The 21,633-nt window shown below is 35.4% G+C and overlaps 2 protein-coding genes and 1 pseudogene across 3 annotated transcripts; 2 read left to right on the top strand and 1 right to left on the bottom strand.

The window, feature by feature from the left end:
* Window positions 1–2,511: 2,511 nt before the first annotated feature.
* LOC145556731 (GDP-mannose transporter GONST3 pseudogene) lies at window positions 2,512–5,660 on the bottom strand (annotated as a pseudogene). The gene is made up of 2 exons (XR_014091919.1): window positions 5,510–5,660; window positions 2,512–4,043 (listed from the first exon to the last, which is right to left on the bottom strand). The product of XR_014091919.1 is annotated as a GDP-mannose transporter GONST3 pseudogene (transcript).
* Window positions 5,661–6,824: 1,164 nt separating this feature from the next.
* Window positions 6,825–17,291, top strand: LOC145556730 (structural maintenance of chromosomes protein 2-1-like). Its single transcript, XM_081618383.1, has 21 exons — window positions 6,825–7,298; window positions 8,113–8,793; window positions 8,879–9,022; window positions 9,131–9,430; window positions 9,518–9,703; window positions 9,824–9,988; window positions 10,073–10,132; window positions 10,388–10,450; window positions 10,696–10,799; window positions 10,938–11,034; window positions 11,921–12,037; window positions 12,193–12,411; window positions 13,086–13,226; window positions 13,326–13,493; window positions 13,798–13,982; window positions 14,118–14,211; window positions 14,287–14,375; window positions 14,490–14,715; window positions 15,185–15,259; window positions 16,163–16,299; window positions 17,002–17,291. Exons 1-20 carry the CDS (start codon window positions 6,981–6,983, stop codon window positions 16,274–16,276), a joined length of 3,546 nt encoding a protein of 1,181 aa, XP_081474509.1. The 5' UTR covers window positions 6,825–6,980; the 3' UTR covers window positions 16,277–16,299; window positions 17,002–17,291.
* A 978-nt stretch (window positions 17,292–18,269) lies between these two features.
* LOC145642426 (glycine cleavage system H protein 2, mitochondrial-like) lies at window positions 18,270–21,096 on the top strand. Its single transcript, XM_081693607.1, has 2 exons — window positions 18,270–18,536; window positions 20,410–21,096. Exons 1-2 carry the CDS (start codon window positions 18,461–18,463, stop codon window positions 20,796–20,798), a joined length of 465 nt encoding a protein of 154 aa, XP_081549733.1. The 5' UTR covers window positions 18,270–18,460; the 3' UTR covers window positions 20,799–21,096.
* The last annotated feature ends 537 nt before the right edge of the window (window positions 21,097–21,633 follow it).

Raw genomic sequence — 21,633 nt, 5'->3', positions numbered from 1 at the left:
AATTGAAGTCTAATATCCACACTTTTTGAAAATTTTTGGAGGTTTTGGGGTCCGTTGACAAAAACACTCGAGATTTTAGGGGATACATCTCGGGGTTATATAATGTTGTTTTGAACCAAATATAATCATTATATGTTGTCATAAATGTTCGTGGTAGACTTGAATTAATGAAATCAGCGCAAGTTGTAAATCGGTAAATTGGTCGTTCAAATGCAAATTAGTTGGTTCTACCTACCCAATTGGACTTCCGGAGGGTATTAGGGATCATGGTAAACATTTCAGCAAATTTTATTTCCGGACGAAAAAAAAAATCAAAAAATTCAAAAATTGAAGGCTAATATCCACGCTTTTTGAGAATTTTTGGAGAATTCGGGACCCGGTGTCTTAAAGTCTTGAAATTTTAGGGAATATATCTCATGGTCATATAATGTCGTTTAGACCCATATATAATCATTATTTGTTGTCATAAATGTTCGTGGTATGCTTGAGTTAATGAAATCCGTGCAAGTTGTAAACTGGTGAATTGGCCATATAAAGGCAAATTGGATGATTCCACCCACCCAATTGGACTCCCGGGGGGTGTTAGGAACCATGGTAAACATTTCGACAATTTTTACTTCTGTGCGAAAAAAGTCAAACAATTCGAAAATCGAAGGCTAATATCCATGACTTTTTAGAAATTTCGAAGGTTTCGGGTCCCGGTGTCGAAAAGAAATAAGATTTTAGAGATACATCTCGGTGTCATATAATGTTGTTTGGAACCATAAATGATCTTTATATGTTGTCATAATTGTTCGTGGTTGGCTTGAGTAAATGAAATCGGTGCAAGTTGTAAACTGGTAAATTGTTCATTTAAAGGCAAATTGGATGATTTCACCCACCCAATTGGGATCCTAGAGGGTATTAGGGACCTTGTTAAACATTTCAGCAATTTTTATTTTCGGACGAATAAAAGTAAAAAAATTCCAAAATTGAAGGCTATTATCCACGTTTTTTGACAAATTTTTGAAGTTTCGAGGGCCGGTGTTGAAAAGGCTTAAGATTTTAGGGGATATATCTCAGGGTCATATAATGTCGTTTAGAACCATATATGATCATTATATGTTGTTATAAATGTTCGTTGTAGTCTTGATTTAATGAAATCGGTGCAAGTTGTAATTCAGTAAATTGGCCGTTTAGAGGCTAACTGGATTGTTCCACCCACCCAATTGGACTCTCAGAGGGTATAAAGGACCATGGTAAACATTTCGACAATTTTTATTTCTTGGAGAAAAAAAGTCAAAAAAATCCAAAATTGAAATCCACGTTTTTTGAGAAATTAGGGATGTTTCGAGACTCGGTATCGAAATTTTTTGAGATTTTATGGGATACATCTCGGGGTCATATAATTCCGTTTAGAACCATATATGATCATTATATGTTGTCATAAATGTTCGTAGTAGGATTGAGTTAATTAAATCGATGGAAATTGTGAAACAGTATATTGGCCTTTTAAAAGCAAAGAGGATGGTTCACCCACCCAATTGGAATACCAAAGGATATTAGAGACCATGGTATACATTTCAGTAATTTTTATTTTCGGGCGAAAAAAGTAAAAAAAATTCCAAAATTTGAAGGCTAAAATCCACGCTTTTTGAGAAATTTTGGAGGTTTCGGGGCCCGGTGTTGAAAAGTCTTTAGATTATAGGGAATACATCTCGGAGTCATATAATACCGTTTGGAACCATATATGATCATTATATGTTGTCAGAAATGTTTGTGGTAGACTTGAGTTAATAAAATCGGCGCAAGTTGTAAACCGGTAAATTGGCTATTTAAAGGCAAATTGGATCGATCCACCCACCCAATTGGACTCCCGGAGGGTATTAGAGACCATGATAAACATTTTGGCAATTGTTATTTTCGGGCCAAAAAAAGTCAACAAATTAATAATTGAAGACTATTATCCACGCTGTTTGAGAATTTTTGGAGTCTTTGGGGCCAGGTGTCAAAAAGTCTTTAAATTCTAGGGAATACATATTGGGGTCATATAATATCTTTTGGAACCATATATGATCATTATTTGTTGTCATAAATGTTCGTGGTAGGCTTGAATTAATAAAATCGGTGCAAGTTGTAAACTGGTAAATTGGCCGTTTAAAGGCAAATAGGATTATTCCATCCACCCAATTAGACTCTCGGAGGATATTAGGGATCATGGTAAACATTTCGGCAATTTTTATTTTCGAGTTAAAAAAAGTACGGAGTAAAAAAAATTCCAAAACTGAAAGCTAATATCCATGTTTTTTGAGAAATTTTGGAGGTTTCCGGGCCCGGTGTCGAAAAACCTTTAGATTATAGAGGATACATCTCAGGGTCATAGAATACCGTATGGAACCATATATGATCATTATATGTTGTTATAAATGTTTGTGATAGACTTGAGTTTATTGAATCGGCCCAAGTTGTAAACCTACGTTAATGAAATTGGCAACTTAGATTAGCCCTTATTTTAACAATCACTTACAGGTATACAAGAACTTCTATCTTATAACAAAATTAAAAACCATTAGGAGGCTGACTAACATGTCATTAATTTTGTATATCAAAACAAGTGGCAAAAAAACAACAGCGTCATTTTGAATTGCTGTTGAACAGTAAGTGAAGCAAAAGAACTAGACATGTAAAAAATGAATATTCAGGTATGAATATGTTTCTTTCATCTGGCTATTGAACCAGCAAAATCTAAGCCCTACAAACCACGAGTATACTCACTACTCAGCGCTAGTATTTGACAATAGAGAAAATACCAGTGCCGTGCAGTCTAGCTGACGATGCATCCAAATTTTCCGGGCAGGTCGTGGTTCCAGCACAAGGCAGCAGAGAGAATAGTCCTCTGGTAACACAAGGTAGAGAATCCCTCAGAATCCATTTTATTTCCCCTCTCTTAGTTCTGAGTTAGGTTCCAAAGTGTGATCAGTTTCTATATTGCTTTGCATCTCTAACAATTTCTGTTCTTCTTCTTGGCTTTCTTGTGGCTCTGCAGCTTTCACAGGCTTAGGTTTGCTTGTAGACTGCTGATACATAACACCACCCAGCATACAGACTAGAAGGCCAACTGTTCCCACAAAAGTAGAATGTTTATCCCAGATGACAAGGTTGATAACAACTGTTAGTAACTTGTTCACTATTCCAAGAACTGTAAAGCCTGTGGCAGAGATTGCTTTTCGGCAAGAGAACCCAAAAAAAGAGATAGAGAGTCCAAATAAGCATGATAACCCCACTGGCAGGATGACGCTAAAAGAATGCCATTCTGACTCATCAGAAATATCATGTTTTATCTTCTTCAGCTCGCCCATAACAAACAGCTCTAATGGAAAGAGTAAGAGAGCCTCAAGGTTGTTGTACAATACTAGGCCCCACGTGTTCAACCCAATGGTCATAACCACATGTTTTATATAAACAAAATCGATGGACATGCTTACAAGGTAAGCTAAAGCCCAGGTGTAAGCCATTACTGTGAATTGATAATCTGTCATCACATAAATGACACTTCCACCAAAGATAGTGACAAGTGAGGCCCATGTTTTGAGTGATGGCCATGGCTGGTGCAGAAAGAGGGTCTCCCCAATTGCAACAAAGATGGGGACTACTGAACGGAAGACGATGAATGTGTCTACATTGGCATGGAGGAGGAGCTCACTATTGGTGAAAAGGGAGAGATAGAAGATAATTGCAGCTGGAAGGAACCTCCACATGGTCATAAGGTCAAGAGGGTCATGTTCTAACCACTTTAGCTGTCCACAAACTAACACACCAGCAGCACTGGTGAAATACTGCAGTGCAGTGAGTGCACCAGGATATGGAAATTTCATAACAGCCCATTTATTAATGATCGAAAGTAAAGAGGCTGAAAGGCAGTACCCAGCAGCTACTCCATAGACGGATACTTGCTGACAAAAGATACTGTACCATGTCACTTGAACTTCAGGTACAGAAGATCCATTAACATCTGCATTCTTGTTTGCCTCACTAGATTTCGGGTTTTCAACGTCACCAGACATCTGAGAAAAAAAATTCAAACAAATTCCCTTTGAGAAGCATTCAACATATGACATCCTTGAAACTCATTCCATTATCAGGATATGACAGCAAACAGTTTATTTTATTATCAAGTAGTCACTTACTCAGACAAATTGTTTACAGTACTCAAGAAGTTCCATTTAAACTATTTCAACAAAGCTATGATGTAAAATATAGATTGTAAGCATAACCATCAGTGCATCAAAAATTACACACGAAAACAGCCTTCAGAAAATTAAGAAATCAACAAGTTGACAGCTCAAATGAAGACATCATTTGTGAAAAAAATGATAGGAAAATATGGGGAAGAATAATTATCTCTAAATTCAACAAATAAGCTATAGGACTGAACGGATTTTGGTAAAAAACTCCCTCCATTCCATAATCTTGCAATTCAATGATTCAATGTCACATATCTATGTATGATCCCAAGCTTGACAACCTTGCTTATATAGTCCCAAATTAAACAATTTTTTGGTCCCAAATTATTAGCACATTCAGATTCTTTCAACTTTCATTACGAAATTTTTTTAAAAGAAGTAAAAAATACAAGTGGATTATGTTTGTGCAAAAATATTTATAAGCAGTAAAAAATGTACTACCAACTATGAACATACACTTTAGCTGCTGTAATTCTAGCACAAAATATCAACAATTAGCTTGCATAATAGACTGAGTATCAAATTTGTTATAAACTTTGGATTATCAGATAACTGTCATGCAAAGGTCAATACTCCATTACAGACATATACTAAGCTCATCATTCATAAAGAGCGCTTAAAAGTAACTTGACTACTTGTATTCGGCTTCTTCCCAATGAATCCGATGCCAATGACAGTGGAGATCAAAAAATTCCCCTCCATTGCCAAAGCCAGCCCCAATTCCTCACTTAACAAGCCTAATGTATACTTCGAAACGAAATTTGGTAACTTTCAGCTCAATTCTTCGCAATAAAACACATTTGAAGGACAGTAACAAACTCATTCATCATTTATTTTGTTTTTAGGTTTGGCTAATAAAAGGAATTGAGTAGCCACCGACAAATATTCGGAAATAACAAGAAAGCTAAAGATTGACGAAGCATGCAATTTCTTCAAAACTATATTAGGTAACAATTAACATTTAATTACAAAACAATTTTCTGGAATCGACTAATTCGAATGGTGAAAGCATAGTGAAGTAAATAGTTCAGAAATCAAATGAAAAACCTTGAAATTACATAAAAATAAACATTGGCCCTAAAATTAATCAACAAAACTAATACTCGTAATTTTCATACTACTAAATTCAAGATTCAAATTGTTCCTAAACTTTAACTCTGATCTACCACTATATAAAATCATCGTTATAAGTGCTGAATCTGAAAATTAAATTGAGCTATACAATGTTACAATGCAAATTGATATGAAAAGATTTAAGCAATGAATGAAAGTAGTGATTAAATTACCTGGTGAGTTCAATTTCTGGAAATCTGAAAATGCCCTAATCAATTAAATGCTGGATTTGGGGGAAAATAGCAGGGTAGTAGAAACTAGGAAGAACGCGTTTGCTTCTTGCTGCTTTTGCTTGTGTGTTATACTGTAATTACTGTTTTTCCTTTTTTTAATTGGAAGAAATTAAGCTGAAAACTAATTAAAAAGGGGGATTTTGTTTATTTATATCATGGAGCGTGTCTGGGTGAGCAATTTTATGTGGTGTTTAGCAATTTACCTATGGAGTAAACTGACTTTAAATCATTTTTTTATTACTCCCCGTCCTAAAATGGGGACGGAGTATTTACTTCTAGTTTGCGTTGTTTTAATGTACTCGGTATAATTTTTTGACCAAATTTAAGGGCATGTTCTCATTGACTGGACTGAACTGAACTGAACTGAATTTATTAGAAGTGAACTGAACTTATTAGAGCTGAGCTGAACTGAAATGAATATTTTATAAGAGAAGAAAATTAGGAGCTGAATTGAACTGAACTAAACTGATTAGAGCTGAGCTGAGCTGAGCTGAACTGAACTTATTAGAGCTGAATTGAACAAAAAATTGAGCATTTCATTTTAAGGTGGATGGAGTATTGTACTTGTCTATATAATTAGTTGTTTTGTATTGACCCTCAATCATTATTAATTATTTATAATCATATTAGATCTCGTTGGATTTAACGGTGTCTATACATGTGTGTGCTAGAGTGTGTCTTATGCTCAACTGAATCATGCTTAAAATAGGATAAGAAGGAGTGTATCGTGATGGTTTCGTGGGAGTCTTTAAGAACTAGATCATGAATGACCTCACACACGTGTCGCGCTAGTTAAAGTTATGCCAATGACCTATTAACCATTTTCGTATTTTTGTTAAAATGGTAAAAATATACTAGTATATATCCAAGTAGCTTGACACTAGGTCATCTCTCGTGCTCATGCCATAATTTGTATTTTTGATGACTTGTGTGCCCCGGTGTGTTGATTTTGTGATGGCTTATGTCGCAAACCGATTCATTTTCATGTCGTGCCTAACCGACCTTTGTTACAGATCGACTAATATTCATCTTTAGTAAGATCGATTATTCCAGTAGCAATAACTTTCATGATCTCCGATGATATTCATACTTTGATAGTTAGGTTAAAGTTGAAGTCAATGCTCTTGTAAAAAAAAAATCCAAAGTCAAAGCTCCATAGATCCAAAGAGGCCAAAAAAAACTTTCCCAAAATTTTGAAAGCTCACTCCTTGGCTGCTGCATTAATTTTCCCGCTCATTAGCCTCTTCATCTTCAACCTTTCTCTCTCCTCAAAAACCTCTTCAAACTTCAAAATTTCTCACTCTAAACAATTCAAAAACAACATTTTTCCAGTTACCTCCCTCTAAAACCCCCACAAAATAATTTCCCCCAATTTCTAGGGTTTCTAATTCGGAACCCTTGATTCATAATTATGCACATCAAAGAGATCTGCTTAGAAGGGTTCAAATCCTACGCTACAAGAACTGTAATTCCTGGGTTTGACCCCTTCTTTAACGCAATCACAGGGCTAAATGGGTCTGGAAAATCGAACATTCTAGACTCCATTTGCTTTGTTCTAGGTATTACGAATTTGCAGCAAGTTCGTGCTTCTAATCTTCAAGAATTGGTATACAAGCAAGGCCAGGCAGGAATTACTAAAGCTACTGTTTCGATTATCTTCGATAACTCGGATCGTAGTCGGAGCCCTTTAGGGTATGAGGATTGTGCTGAGATTACTGTTACTCGTCAGGTTTGTATGCTTCAATTTTACTTATTAATTTTCTTTGGTTTTAGTTATTGGGTGATTTTTTTTTTTAATTTTAAATTGAGTGATGTTTTATTGTTATTGTTCTTTGAATTTCTAAATATGATGAAGGTTATAGATTTCGCGTCGGAAAAAAGTTAAATTTGTAGTAATATTGAGAAACAGTACAAATGCAAAATAGGTTTTTTAATTGTGCTAATATTCGCATTTTACCATTCACAGTTCACACTTAAAATAGTTCATTGTATTTGTAAATTGTTCAAAGATAGTTTAGTGGAGTGTGATCACTTTCCCAGGTTATATTTTTTCTAAAAGTTTTCATTTTTAGCTCAGTTTGAAGTTAAATTTGTGGTTTCTCTGTATGTTTGAGTATGTCAATCAAACTTTTTATTTTAGTTCAAGCATAGGTGGTTGATTCTTGACATTCTGATATGGGTATGAACACTTTGACATTTTATAATCTAGCCAAGTCTGACACTTGGACACGTCACGTGTCTGATATGAGCTCCCGAGTCCAAGTAACATCCATAATGAGACTTGTTTGCTACATAAAGACAATGCAGTACGTTTCTTATAAACGCTCTAATGTATTTAAGTCTCTCAATTTTTTCATCAACCAATAGGTCCTATTTATTCTGGTGGCATTTTGTTTGTATCATTAATCAGTCTAAACCTAGCTTTCAAGTAAATTATCAACCTTTTTCGACTGCTCATAAGAGTCATAACGTCATGAGCTATTAAGATTGCTTTTGGAAATCGAAATTACAAGGAGCTATATGCTTATGGTCAAATTTTGCAGATCGTGGTTGGCGGCAGGAACAAGTATCTGATTAATGGGCACCTTGCCCAACCTAGTAGGGTACAAAACCTCTTCCATTCAGTGCAGCTCAATGTGAATAATCCACATTTTCTTATTATGCAAGGGCGTATTACAAAAGTTTTAAATATGAAGCCTCCTGAAATATTGTCTATGCTTGAAGAGGCTGCTGGGACAAGGATGTATGAAAATAAGAAAGATTCTGCTTTGAAAACACTTGAAAAAAAACAAAGTAAAGTTGATGAGATTGATAAGCTTCTTGATCAGGAAATCTTACCTGCTTTGGAAAAGTTGAGGAAGGAAAGAATGCAGTACATGCAATGGGCTAATGGGAATGCAGAGTTAGATAGGCTTAAAAGGTTTTGCATTGCTTATGAGTATGTGCAAGCAGAGAAGATTAAAGATGGTGCAATCCATGAAGTGGAACAAATAAAGACTCATATTGCCGAAATTGATACTAATGCATCTAGGATGAAGTCCGAGCTTCAAGAAATGGATGCCAAAGTGTCAGAGTTGACAGCTGAGAAGGAAGCAAGTATGGGAGGTGAAATTAAAACTTTGCAAGAGAAAGTGTATTCTTTAGCTCAGGATCTTGTGAAGGAGACTTCTGTCCTGAAAAATAAGGAGGATACTCTCAAAGGTGAAAAAAAGAATGCTGATAAGGTAGGTGTTTTTGTCTCCAAATGTGTTTGGTTGTGTATCCTGTAACAATTATTTGATAAAATTCACGTTTGCTTAATCTTGCAAGGTTGCTAAAAACATTGAAGAACTTAAACAGTCTGTGGAAGAGAGGGCTGCTGCTGTCAAAAATGCTGAAGATGGTGCAGCTGATCTTAAACAAAAAGCTCAGGAACTCTCTAAAGAATTAGATGACAGTGAAAAAGAATACCAGGTACAATATCAGTTTTGATCAACATTCTGATCATTTGCTTACTTGAATGTTTGTTTACAACCTTTTTTTTAAAAATCATGTAAAAGGGTACTGAATGGTTTTGAACAGGGTGTGCTGGCTGGTAAGAGCAGTCAAGATGAAGAAAAATGCTTGGAGGATCAGTTAGCTGATGCTAAAGTAGCGGTAGGAAATGTAGAAATAGAGGTAAAGCAGCTGAAAACACAAATAACCCATGGTGAGAAGGAGCTAGTCGAGAAAACTAATCAGTTAAAGTCAAAGCGCAATGAGGCTACTGCTGTAGAAAACGAATTGAAAACTAGGAAAAAAGAAGTCGAAGCTGTTAGGAAGTCACTGGATTCTCTCCCTTTTAAAGAAGATCAAAATAGTCGCATGGAAGCTCTGCAGCAGGTTAGTATCTAATGATTATTACTAGATTGTTGTTCTCTCTCTTCAGTATTTTTTGCCCTCATCTTCTTTTGACACCTTTATTATCAGGAGCGTGCAGCTGAATTGGAGGAAGTGCAGAAACTGAAAGATAAAATAAGAGCTCTTTCAGGACAGTTGTCAAATGTTGATTTCACCTACCGGGATCCTACCAAGAATTTTGAGAGGTCAAAGGTTAAAGGTGTTGTGGCAAAGCTCATCAAAATAAAAGATGGGTCAACAATGACAGCTCTGGAGGTACTGGATGCAATTTTTACTGTTTTTTTTTCCACCTTTTAAAAATTTATGTTTGCTACTTGGATGATGTTTTTCTTGCATTACATACTTTATCTTTCTAATTACAGTTTTGTATTTCAGGTTGTGGCTGGTGGTAGGTTATTTAATGTTGTAGTTGACACAGAAACCACTGGTAAACAACTTTTGCAAAATGGTGATCTTCGAAGAAGAGTCACTATTATTCCTTTGAACAAAATTCAAGCTCATGTCATTGCTCCCGATAAACAGCGAGCTGCTTCTAATCTGGTTTGTTTATACACTCTTAACGCTAGGTCATATCTATTTCTAACAGTTTGTTCTTGTAATGGTTCTTATATACTACATTTTCAGGTAGGAAAGGAAAATGCAAAACTGGCACTTTCTTTGGTGGAATATGACGAGGAATTAAAGGTACTTGTCTATGTTTCTGTTGTTACCTAATCTCTTGTAATTTATAATTTAATTTCTTGTTATCTATTGCCTATTATATCCAATATAGGCTCAACAAGAAGCAGCTTTAAAATTAAATACTAGTAGTACTACTATTCTGTAATTTTGTTAAGCATCTTTTGTGATTGCACTAAGAACTATCCACTTCAAACGTTTCAAGTATATTCTTTGAAGTTGGTTCTGACTATATATGTCAAAATATGATGAACTCCACAGAGGGCTATGGAGTACGTTTTTGGATCCACGTTTGTGTGCAAGACCAGGGAAGCTGCTGTAAAGGTTAGTTCATATGCAATATACTTCAGAGTCAAATTTGCGACATGGACATTTGAAAATGTACATGATGTTAGTTGGTCTTTGGAGAAATTTCATGAATTGCAGCATTTTAGTGGTATGTTGGAGAAAATAACTGTTGTATGTTGAATGCCAACATCTTGTGTCTTGAACTGTGACAGCTTGGTACAGAAGCTAATATCGTGCTTCCAACTTTACACTAATATAACGTTGAACTCATATGGTGACAGGTTGCCTTTAATAAAGATGGAAACATTGATGTCAGGGAGCCATGTGTCACCCTTGAAGGCGACATATTTCAGCCTAGTGGCCTCCTTACTGGCGGTAGTCGTAGGTAATAGCTACTCTTTCAACTTCCATTATTACAAGTTAATACAATAGCAGTAAAATTTCCTGGAATCCTCCATGGAAAGATATTGTTGTCAAACCAACACTAGGTAGCAGATTTTGAGTTTCTTTTTGATGTTGTCAGGGGCGGTGGTGAATTGCTAGGACGTCTCTGTGCTTTGGCTGATGCTGAGACAGACCTTTCTACTCACCAGAAGAGATTATCTGAAATTGAAGTGGAGGTTAGTATCCACTTGGAGGATGGAAAGTATTTAGTTTTCTCTTGTTTAAAGTTGCTGTTGTAGGGATCTGAGTATAAATACTCTGATGTGCTGATGCTGAACAGTTATACTGTTCAACTTATTAGAAAGTTGATTTGCTGTTTGATTTCACTAACATCTACATATAAATTTTCTTGCTCAATTTGTTATTGCTTAAGCCTTAATGTAGTTATGCATAATTGTACCACGTTTGAGTAAAGTCTGGCACAGAGTATGTTCCAAATTCAACTTGTTATTCAGATGCTTAAAGGTCATAGATTTAGAATATTATGCTCCTTTAGAGAAAAAAAAAAAAAAATCTACTGAGGCCTTGTTGAGCTGAAGTTGATTTGCGAGTGGATATGTCGATGGACTATTCCTTTTTAATTGCGAATATTCAGCTTGGTAATCTAGAAATATTTATTCCAGCTTTGGTTATGTATCCTCATCCTTGGTAATAGACGGATGGCAGAATATTAATAAACTTTTTTGTGGCCAATCAGTTTGGCTCATGTCATGGGATGTGACAGAGTTTTACACTAGCTGTCACTGGCCTATCGAAACCCTCCTCCTTTATCAAGGCTTGGGACTGGCAGCGGGAAACCCGCTGGCGGAGTTAAAACTGAAACCCTTACAATTATTTGTTTGATGGGTTGTTAGAAGTTCTAAGAAGGTTCTGATTTTGATCTGTGTCTCCTTTCTAAACAGGAGTCTGATGAGTTGATCTTGCTTCCTCTTAATATTTCTGAAAGCTTTAATGCTACTTTTGCAGATTGACAAATAGCTTAATTTTGTTATGTAGTGTTGCTTCCTGTTTATCATTTTATGCACATGATCAGTTTAATTAACAAGTATCGTAATTTTGCAGATTGCTCAGCTCCTTCCCCTACAGAAGAAGTTTACTGACCTTAACAATCAGTTGAAACTGAAAGAATATGAGCTCGAATTATTCAAGGGCCGTGCTGAGCAAAATGAGCATCATAAGGTAGTATTGCTTCCTCTTTATTGTTTCATCTTTGTAAATTTTGTGCATTGCTACTTTATTTACTGTACATGGATGAGAGTACCATAGCTGGGATTCCTTATCTAATGTTGATTTATTTATTTATTTATTTTTAATATTTTTTAAATGCAATGCAGCTTGGAGAATTGTTGAAGAAGATTGAGCAGGATCTGTCAGATGCAAAATCTACTTTGAAGGAGAAGCAAGCTGCTTATGAAAATTGTGTTAAGAAAGTGTCCACTCTTGAGAAATCAATTAAAGATTATGATAAAAGTAGGGGTGCCAGGCTCAAAGGTTTAGAAAAGAAGATAAAGGCTCTTAAGAGCCAAATGCAATCATCATCCAAAGATCTCAAGGTAAGTCATTTGGATAATGTGATTGACCTAATTAATTAATTAATAAATGTTGCACCTTGCAACAAGTCCTATCATGTTTGATGGGCTTCTTTTACTTGTATGCTCTTTCTTTTTCTCACTTTACCTTAGTTTTAAAAGGCGCAAGGCGCAAATGGACCTTGCAGCCTAGGCGCAAGGCGAAGGCTACGCCTTTTGTATCCAAGGCGCATGTATTTATATATTTATTTCAAATTATTTTTTACTTTGATTGTACTTAATTCCAATTAAGAAGATTCATAATAAATTAAATAATGATATATGTAAAGCTAAGGTAGTCTGAATTTGAAAAAATGTCCATCATTCTTCAATTTATAACTTAGATCTTAGTTATTTTCCGTGAGGCGCAAAGGCGCGCCTTATCGCACGCCTTCCGTAGGTGACTGAGTTACGCCTAGCTAAAGCCCATTTCCCTGAGCCTGGGAGCGAGGCGCGTCTAGGCGCGCACGAGGCGCGCTTTTTAAAACCAAGCACTTTACACACTTTTTTTTTTCACCAGTCATCTTTTTATGCTCTTTTCTCATTCTCAGACGGTTCCTTATGACAATTAATAATAACTGACCCCAAATCATTTTTTGGCACTATGGCCTTGTTGTTTCATTTCCTCGTGTCATCTGATTCTGGTGTGCATTTTGTAGGGGCATGAAAATCAAAGAGAAAAACTAATAATGGAAATGGAAGCTGTAGCTGAAGAGCGTACTTCCCTTGAGAGCCAACTTGATTCTCTGCTGTCTCAAATCCAAAGTTTGGTCTCTGAAATCAATGAACAGAAAGTCAAGGTTACTCAGTTTTTAAATCTTCCTAATGCATGATGTTTAGTTAGTGCCCTTAATGGTAACCTTTACAGCATTTTAACTTTTTAATTTGTTTTTCCCCAGGTGGCCTCTATTAAGGAACATCATGATGAGGCTCTATCAAACCTTAATGCAGCTCGTTCAAAGTTGAAGGAATGCGACTCACAAATTAGTTGTATTCTGAAGGAGCAGCAAAAGCTCCAAAACAAAATAAGTGACGCAAGCCTTGAGAGGAAGAAGATGGAAAATGAGGTAATTTTGAGTTCATGAGCAAGTTTTATTAGTTTTGTTTGCGTTGGATGTATATTGTCGGTTTCCGTGTCTTTAATGTGTCCCATGGCATAATTATTTGATATCGTACTGTATGGCTCTTAAATGCACACTCTTTAGCCAATAGTAGGTACAATACTGGGGATTTACATTGTTTCATACTGTGCCTAATCTTTATGGTCTTTTCTATAATCTTTGATCTGGCTATTATTATTTTTTCATACATTAAGACCTTTTTGATGCCCCAAAATGCTGTTCCCTGCGTAATAAGTTGTGTCATGCATAGGTGAGAAGGATGGAGGAGGAACAGAAGGAGTGCTCTTTGAAGGTTGAAAGGTTAGTAGAAAAGCATTCCTGGATAGCATCTGAGAAGCAGCTTTTTGGTCGAAGTGGAAGTGACTATGATTTTGCATCTCGTGATCCTCGCAAAGCGAGGGAGGAACTAGAGAGACTGCAGGGCGAACAATCAAGGTAGAACATATTCTTTATATTTAATTTTTTTAGTTTGCTTTTTTTATATATATTTTTAAATTAAATATTTTTATTAGCTTTTTTGACGATGGATTCTTAAGGGCAACATTTTTGTAACTTCTTTTCTTTCCTCAGTCTAGAGAAAAGGGTAAACAAAAAGGTAATGGCAATGTTTGAGAAAGCAGAAGATGAATATAATGATTTGATATCCAAGAAGAACATTATTGAGGTTAGCTTTCATTATCACCTTACTGTGATGTCTCTTGCCAAATATTTTACTCACTTTATATGTCTTCTCTGACAGAATGACAAGGCCAAGATCAAGAAGGTCATTGAAGAGCTTGATGAGAAGAAAAAGGAGACCTTGAAAGTTACTTGGGTGAAAGTGAATAAGTGAGTCTATCTTTCATGCAATCTTATTTCTTCAGTTTTATCAGTTTTCCAGCAAACTAGTTGCTATCTTTTGGGATTCTTGATGTGCTTACTAGCCATCTTGTTTCATTTCAGCGACTTTGGGTCCATCTTTTCTACATTATTGCCAGGAACTACAGCAAAGTTGGAACCTCCTGAAGGTTGCAGTTTTTTAGATGGCCTTGAGGTTCGCGTTGCATTTGGAGGAGTTTGGAAACAATCGCTGTCTGAACTAAGTGGGGGTCAACGATCTCTGCTTGCATTATCTTTGATATTGGCTTTGCTTCTATTTAAACCTGCTCCGCTTTACATTCTTGATGAGGTAAATAAGTCATACGTAGTATCAAATATTAAATCTTAGAGTAGAAGTAAGTAGACCTGGTACTTTGTAAAAATGGCATTGTCATGTCATTTACAAAATTGTCTTATTCATCTTTTCAACTGTGTTTCTGTGGAATGTCTCCTAGTCAATTGAAGTTTGCCTGTGTTTCTTATTTTTCTTAGAAGTGTGCCATGGTTTGTGGATCTCGCTTTTGGTTTTAGGTTAGGATGGCAAGGAGTTATGTTGCATTGTTTGTTTTATTAATTTGTATTAGTAAAGAGGGCTTAACAGTGATTTCTGAATGTCCTCATGCTAGCTGGTTGTGTCAGTTGGTTCATGTTTCTGAGAATTCTGACTCTGTTAAGTTCTCCATTTTGATTTTTGCTTAGTTGTCTTTTGTTTGATGCTAACTGGTTGAATTTGCCTATAAACTTTCATTTTGAATATGTTGTCTTTGCATGTTTGTTAGGTTGACGCTGCTCTTGATCTGAGCCATACACAAAATATTGGAAGGATGATAAAAACTCATTTCCCTCAGTCTCAGGTTGAACACCCTTCATCTATTGCCTCGGTTTAAATTTACAGTACCTGAGAAAGATGTTGCATTCTACTTCGTTTCTGTTACTCAGTTTGTGTGGTCTCCCTGATAGTTTCCGTTTTTGCTGAAGAGCTTAGTTTTATGCTTTCTAATGTTTCCAATTGAGTTCAGTTCTGCATAAGCCATGCTATTTGATAGTTGAAATTTGAATTTGGGATTGATGTAAATTGATTCAGTATCTTCCTGACTTCTCTCAACAAATATGTGGTCTTTCATATCTCATTTATTTGAGTATTCGTATTGGTACATAACATCTGTAGTTCTGAAGCTGATAATTGGGTCCTTGCAATCACTTCGTATAAAAGAAAAAAATGTCCTAGTCAACTAACTGTCTACATCAATTAAGACTAATTTGGTACATGGTTTGATGGGTTTTGAATTTGATGACTTATCTTATAGTCACAATTTACTTACTTGCCGAGGCTCCTATTTAAGATTGGTTTCTGATTGTCTGTCAGTGTGTCGAGGGGAGAAAAAGTTGTCTATGTGACTGACATAGGTAGTTTGTACCAAGTGCTAACCAGTGATCACCAATAAGTTTAAAGCGCAAATGTAGTATGAGTACTTAGGATTACAAACCTGAAGTTGAGGTTCATTTTATAGTGCTGTTTAGTAGGAGTGAGAATAAGTAACTGACGTTTTATTTTATACAAGTATTAGCAGCATGTAGATGGTACTTCTTTGTCACAATTTCATTTAACTGATGTAATTCATAAAGTGGACCTAAGTTTTAATTAGCAGTCAACAAATATGACTTTAATTACTGTCTTCTGCTTTTACCGGTAAAAATTGAAGTTCCTATTCAGAATTTATCTTTTTTTCCTGATATATGTTTTTTGGATTTTGTAGTTCATTGTGGTTTCTCTTAAAGAAGGGATGTTCAACAATGCAAATGTCATATTTCGCACCAAGTTTGTTGACGGAGTTTCCACTGTTCAGAGAACTGCCACAGCTAAGAAGTGATTTCTCAATGTCCATAATTAGAGGTAACTCTAATGCTTTCATGCACCACTTCTCTCGTATGCTTCTTCATCCTCAAGTTCTCACAAGTCTCACAACTATACTTGTGTATACTGGTCTGCGTATGAGGACTGAAGTAAACTACCAGGATTAGGATGGGGTTTATTTACTTTCTTTGGTAATTTTTTTACTGGGGATCATTTCTATCTTAATGCCTGAGATCTAATTAGGTTCACCAAGAAACACTTGGTCACATCCTCACAGGAGATGTGACAGTAATCTACTACCTTCATCTGCTAAATTGGTTACACCTGTTTTATTGTCCCCAGTGCACACATTTGACCATCAAAATCACATGTGATGGTTAAATAAATCTAAAATCTACAATCTTAAACATGGATGGCAATATTTGTTGAGATTTCAAAATTTGAACTCCAAAAGGGAAAAGTAACCGATTTTGTGAAATGGAGCCAATATGAGGAAAAGGAGCCCATACCACAAGTCTACTCCCGGTCGTGTTGTTGCTATATCATCCAGGAGTATGTGCTATACGGTCTGGCTTTAGAAAGAAGTTTTGGTATAGACAGTTTTTGGTTAAGGAGAACTAGTAGATCAATTTGGCTCCGACATATTACCATGAATTCTTTTTGCTTTGGTTGCTTGAGAATTGGCTCCATCTGTCCATCATACATTCCCCTTGACCTGACATCATATTTTCCGTTTTCCAGGACTTGACAAAAATGGTTGCTTACCATTTAGATCAATCTGCCAGCATTACAGCATCCTGCTCCTCCTATGGATTTGGTTTACATTTTCTGTATGTATTTATGTATATATAAGTAGCCATTGGTAGCTTTTTTTGGCAGCCTTCATAGTGTTGTCTTTTTACTTGTAGTTTAAGTACCGCCTTCATTCTATGTAATATTTGATCAATTTCAATCTTCTGTTGATTATTGATCACTGAGTTTGCATAGTACTGTTTTATGTTGCAATGCAACTATCATTATAAGTTATCCAATCTTATAAGTTACATCAACTATCACTAGTACTGATTTGCCTATTCTCTTCATCCCTTGGTCCTTTTGAACAATACTCTGCTTTTTCGGTGGTTGCAATTTTATTTATCCCTTTAAAGATCCAACTTCTGAGTGAGACTTGAGATACCATTAGTAAACTATCAAAGAATAAACATAAGGTGCTTTGGGAAAAAGAGATGCTCACCATTCTCACTTATCAATCATTGGGGGTGTACAAAAATTTTAGTTCTTCACTTTTCTAAAGATGTTTGTATTTTTATACAATTCTTTTTTAAATAGAGCAAGATAAGGAGATCTTAACCTGTAAGGAAATCATGCATTATAATTTAACACCAAAAACAAAGTATAATACTTCCTTCGTTTCTATTTAGTTGACGCGTTTGATTTAGGCACGTATAATAAGGAGCGGAAGGAGAGTGAGAGAAAATAAATAAATAAGTGGGCTAGTTTGTAAATGCAAGGTAAATAATTTATCCTAAAAGGAAATGTGTCAACTAAAAAAAACTTTATAAAAAGAAATACGTGTGAACTAAAAAGAAACGGAGCTAGAATTAAAATTTTATTGAAAAAAATATTTAAATAACAATGAAAATATTTAAAATAAATAGTGCACTTGAGTACACATAATGGACCAACTTTTTACGTAGTATAATCTCTATCAATTTCCCATTCAAAATTTTCAACCAATTTAGGCTTTATTCACTTTATTTTTAAAAGTAAAATTAATTTCAATTCAATGAAAATAATTTCAGTTCTGTAAAAATAATTTCAAATGAGGCTTTACAAACCTTAAAAAAAGAGTGAAAGAATAGCTCAAGTAATTAGTGTTCTCCTTCCAATTCTAGCTGATGATCGAATCTCATCACCCACCCTCGTGGTTTTTTTTTTTTTTTAAAAAAAACAATAACACTAGTAATAAAAATAAAGTGGGCTGTTACCAATCTTTCACTCACCAACCTCGGTGGGTTAGTGGGTTTGTTGACACATCAAAGTTGCACTCTACAGTCTACAGTACATAACGAGTAGTATTGTATTTCAATTCAAGTTTGGAGTTTTGTTAAAGTTTGCACCTCTTTTTCTTCGTTTTTCCAATAGATTCGCCAAATATACTCCCTCTACTTTGTTAGATTTCACTCAAAGTAGGGTAACCATGGCTTTACGATTGTTCGCTTCTAAGGCCGCCTCAAGACTTGGGATCTCTGTTCTTCCCAGATCATTTGCTACTGGTATCAATCACTGATCATTTTTTTTTTCTCTTAATATAATTATTGATTTACATGTTTTTTTTTTGAATTTGACCTTTGTTACATAAGATCTTATCTGGGTTTTTATTGAAATGCTGTATGTATTCTTGACGTGTTTTGATTGAAGGGTTTTTGTTCTGAATCTTGTTTTTGTGTTTGATTTGAATTTGTTGTGTTTGGGTTATTGTTTTTAAATTCATTTTGATTAGTCTTCATTTGTGATTAGTTGGGTAGGATTATGATATGATTGGATTTGATTAAGATGTAAATGTTGAATGTAAAAAAAATGAATTTTGGAGTGTATGATTTTGCAAATATGAGATGTAACTTTTGAGTTCTATGGTTTATTTGTTGAAGAATTTATCCCAGGTGAAATTGTATAAAGTTTGTATTTTTCTCAAAAATGGCAGATAATTAATGGGTTTCATCGGTTCTTTAGATTTGGTTTGGAGTTGAAAGGGACGTTTACATTCACTTGTGCTTCTGTTGTGTAGTGTAATTGTGTAAGATACATTGTCTTATATTACTCCGTATTCATTATCATGTCATTTTCAATCCAAATTTATGGAGCATATAACCTTTAATTTTTTTTTTAAATTCACTTGGATTTAAGCTAATATTTTTAGGGTTTTACTGAAGAATAATGTCACTCACAAGATTTTTTTTGGAGATGATAATTGTGGTTAGATGTTAACTGTATCAGTTTGGAAAGTGTCCTTTTGTAAGGTGTACTTATTGAGGCTGATTATAATTTCCAGGATACGTCGAAGGGAAAAAAGTGTGCTTCTTTGTGACAGATTGCTTGGTTTGTCACTATTTGTTCTTGATGTCTGCCCTTTTGATCTTGCCGTGACAAATAGTCGTTCTGTCTAGTCGCCTTCTTGCACGGTGTTGTAGAATATTTATGCGGTTATGCCACACTTAATTCCTTCACCTGTTCCATGCATTGATCATTGTAAGTGAGAAAATTTAAAAGCATTCAGGGGTAGAGTGCATTTTTGAAAGCGTCCTTGAACTTTTAGAATATAACTCCATCTTATTGGCATCAATTAAAGTAATACTTTTGGGAAAAAAGAAAAGCCTTTACTGCTATGTGGGTGATATGGTTAGAGCTTTTTCCTATGTGTTAGAGTGTTAGTGTGCTGGATGCTTTCTTTTTACGAGTTGGGATTTCTTACTATAAATGAGCCCGTCCAATTTTTATACCTTACGTGGGCCTGTTTTGGCGATTGGATGAATCAATTTGCATACTTGTTCTCCTGCTGTGTAGCTTACTGTTTTAATTAACAAAGTTGAAGAGTGAATCTTATCATGAATCATCAACTCATATAAATTACTATGTATATAAGTTCTTTGCTGCATATTTCTGTTGTCAAGCTATGCACTTTGTAGCAATTATTATGTTTGTGTATGCAAATTGTGTCATTTTTATTTTCATATTTTCTTATATCTTTCTTGCATCAAGCTGCTTAGGGCTTGTTTAACATTGTTTTTTGTTTTTAGTTTTCAGTTTTTTTGAAAACAAAAAACCAAAAACAGGAAATAAGAAAAAGGTGTTTTCACTTTTCTGTTGTCAGTTTTCAACATTAGCATGATTTTAATAATTTTGACTAATTTTTTATTCATTATATGACATATATCATACACTTTTAAAATACAAAAAACCAAAAAACTGAAAACCGCAACAATGCCAAACGAACCCTTAGTTAACTGTAGATGTTCTGAAATACTTCCTATGCTTTGAAGATGAATGCATCCTCAAACCTTCTGCGCCTTTTTTTTTTATATGGTTGTGGTGATAGATGATGATATTGACCCATTATATTTTAAGATGACACTTTTATTTCACCTGCAGTTGTTGGGGACTTGAAGTATACTGACTCTCACGAGTGGGTGAAAGTTGAGGGTAATTCAGCTACAGTAGGCATAACAGATCACGCACAAGAACATTTGGGTGATGTCGTATATGTTGAGTTGCCAGAAGAGGGAGCTGCTGTCTCTAAGGGCGAGGCTTTTGGTGCTGTTGAGAGTGTGAAGGCATCTAGTGATGTTAATTCTCCTATATCTGGAAAAGTGACTAAAGTCAATGACGAGGTTGGCGACTCCCCTGGATTGGTCAACTCTAGCCCCTATGAGAAGGGATGGATCATTAAGGTAGAATTGAGCAATTCGGATGAGCTTAACTCCTTGATGGATGCAGACAAATACAGCAAATTCTGCGAGGAAGAAGATGCCAAGCATTAAACTAGACCGCATTCAAGCATTGTTTTGAAAGCTTGCTTTGCTTTGGAAACAACTACATAATTGTTCTTGCTGTGATGAAGCTGCTAGGAAAAGAAGCTCCTCACCCCACCACCCCTGCCAGAAAAGTGAAAAAAAAAAAAAAAAAAGTTTGAACCTTTACTCTTCATGTAGCTGAGATCTTTATTCTTTTAGCTAGTATTGATGATCTCAAATGAATGGATTTTATTGCAAGAACAATTGACCTTTGTGTTTTTGAAAGTATCAATTCATGAGTATTGAAAGTGGGGTTTAAGTCTTATTTTGAGGGCACCATTTTAGCAGTGTCATTTGAATATGTGATACGAGTATTTTTTTAGCAGTATAAACAAGAAAATAAATTAATTAGCAAATAAGTACTACCTCCGTTACAAATTATTTGCAACGATTTGACATAAAGTAGAGAAGAAAAATGTCTAATCGTTGCAAATAATTTGTAACGGAGGTAGTATTTGATTGAAGGATAGATCCAACTCAGGAGGTGGAATTTGAATTTTTTTTTTTTTAAACTTGAACATGATAATTTGCCAACCAATCTATTGGGGTGCGAAGGGGCTGCTTCGGGATGGTCTAGCCTGGAGGATTGGGAATGGCCTTGATGTAAAAGCATGGAAAGATGTGTGGGTGGTGAAGGAGGGTAAACGTATTGTTATTCCACAACCTGTTGGAACGGATGAAAATATGTCTGTTAGGGAACTTATGGTGGAGGGATGTGTGGCGTGGGATGCTGTGAAAATAAGGGAGTTAGTGGATGGTGCTACTTCTGCTATGATCTTGGCTACCCCCTTATCAAATTACT

This window comes from Chenopodium album, chromosome 8, assembly GCF_948465745.1.
Source record: "Chenopodium album chromosome 8, dcCheAlbu1.1, whole genome shotgun sequence".
Taxonomy (NCBI): domain Eukaryota; kingdom Viridiplantae; phylum Streptophyta; class Magnoliopsida; order Caryophyllales; family Amaranthaceae; genus Chenopodium; species Chenopodium album.
This window is presented reverse-complemented; position numbering and strand designations above follow the sequence as displayed.

Bases quoted from the DNA above. Each gene is read 5' to 3' on its own strand.
- LOC145556730 (XM_081618383.1), top strand. From the start codon at position 6,981: ATGCACATCAAAGAGATCTGCTTAGAAGGGTTCAAATCCTACGCTACA. The intron at 10,800-10,937 runs GTAATAGCTACT...TGATGTTGTCAG, and splicing joins CTTACTGGCGGTAGTCGTAG to GGGCGGTGGTGAATTGCTAG. The intron at 13,983-14,117 runs GTAGAACATATT...TTCTTTCCTCAG, and splicing joins CTGCAGGGCGAACAATCAAG to TCTAGAGAAAAGGGTAAACA.
- LOC145642426 (XM_081693607.1), top strand. From the start codon at position 18,461: ATGGCTTTACGATTGTTCGCTTCTAAGGCCGCCTCAAGACTTGGGATC. The intron at 18,537-20,409 runs GTATCAATCACT...TTTCACCTGCAG, and splicing joins TCCCAGATCATTTGCTACTG to TTGTTGGGGACTTGAAGTAT.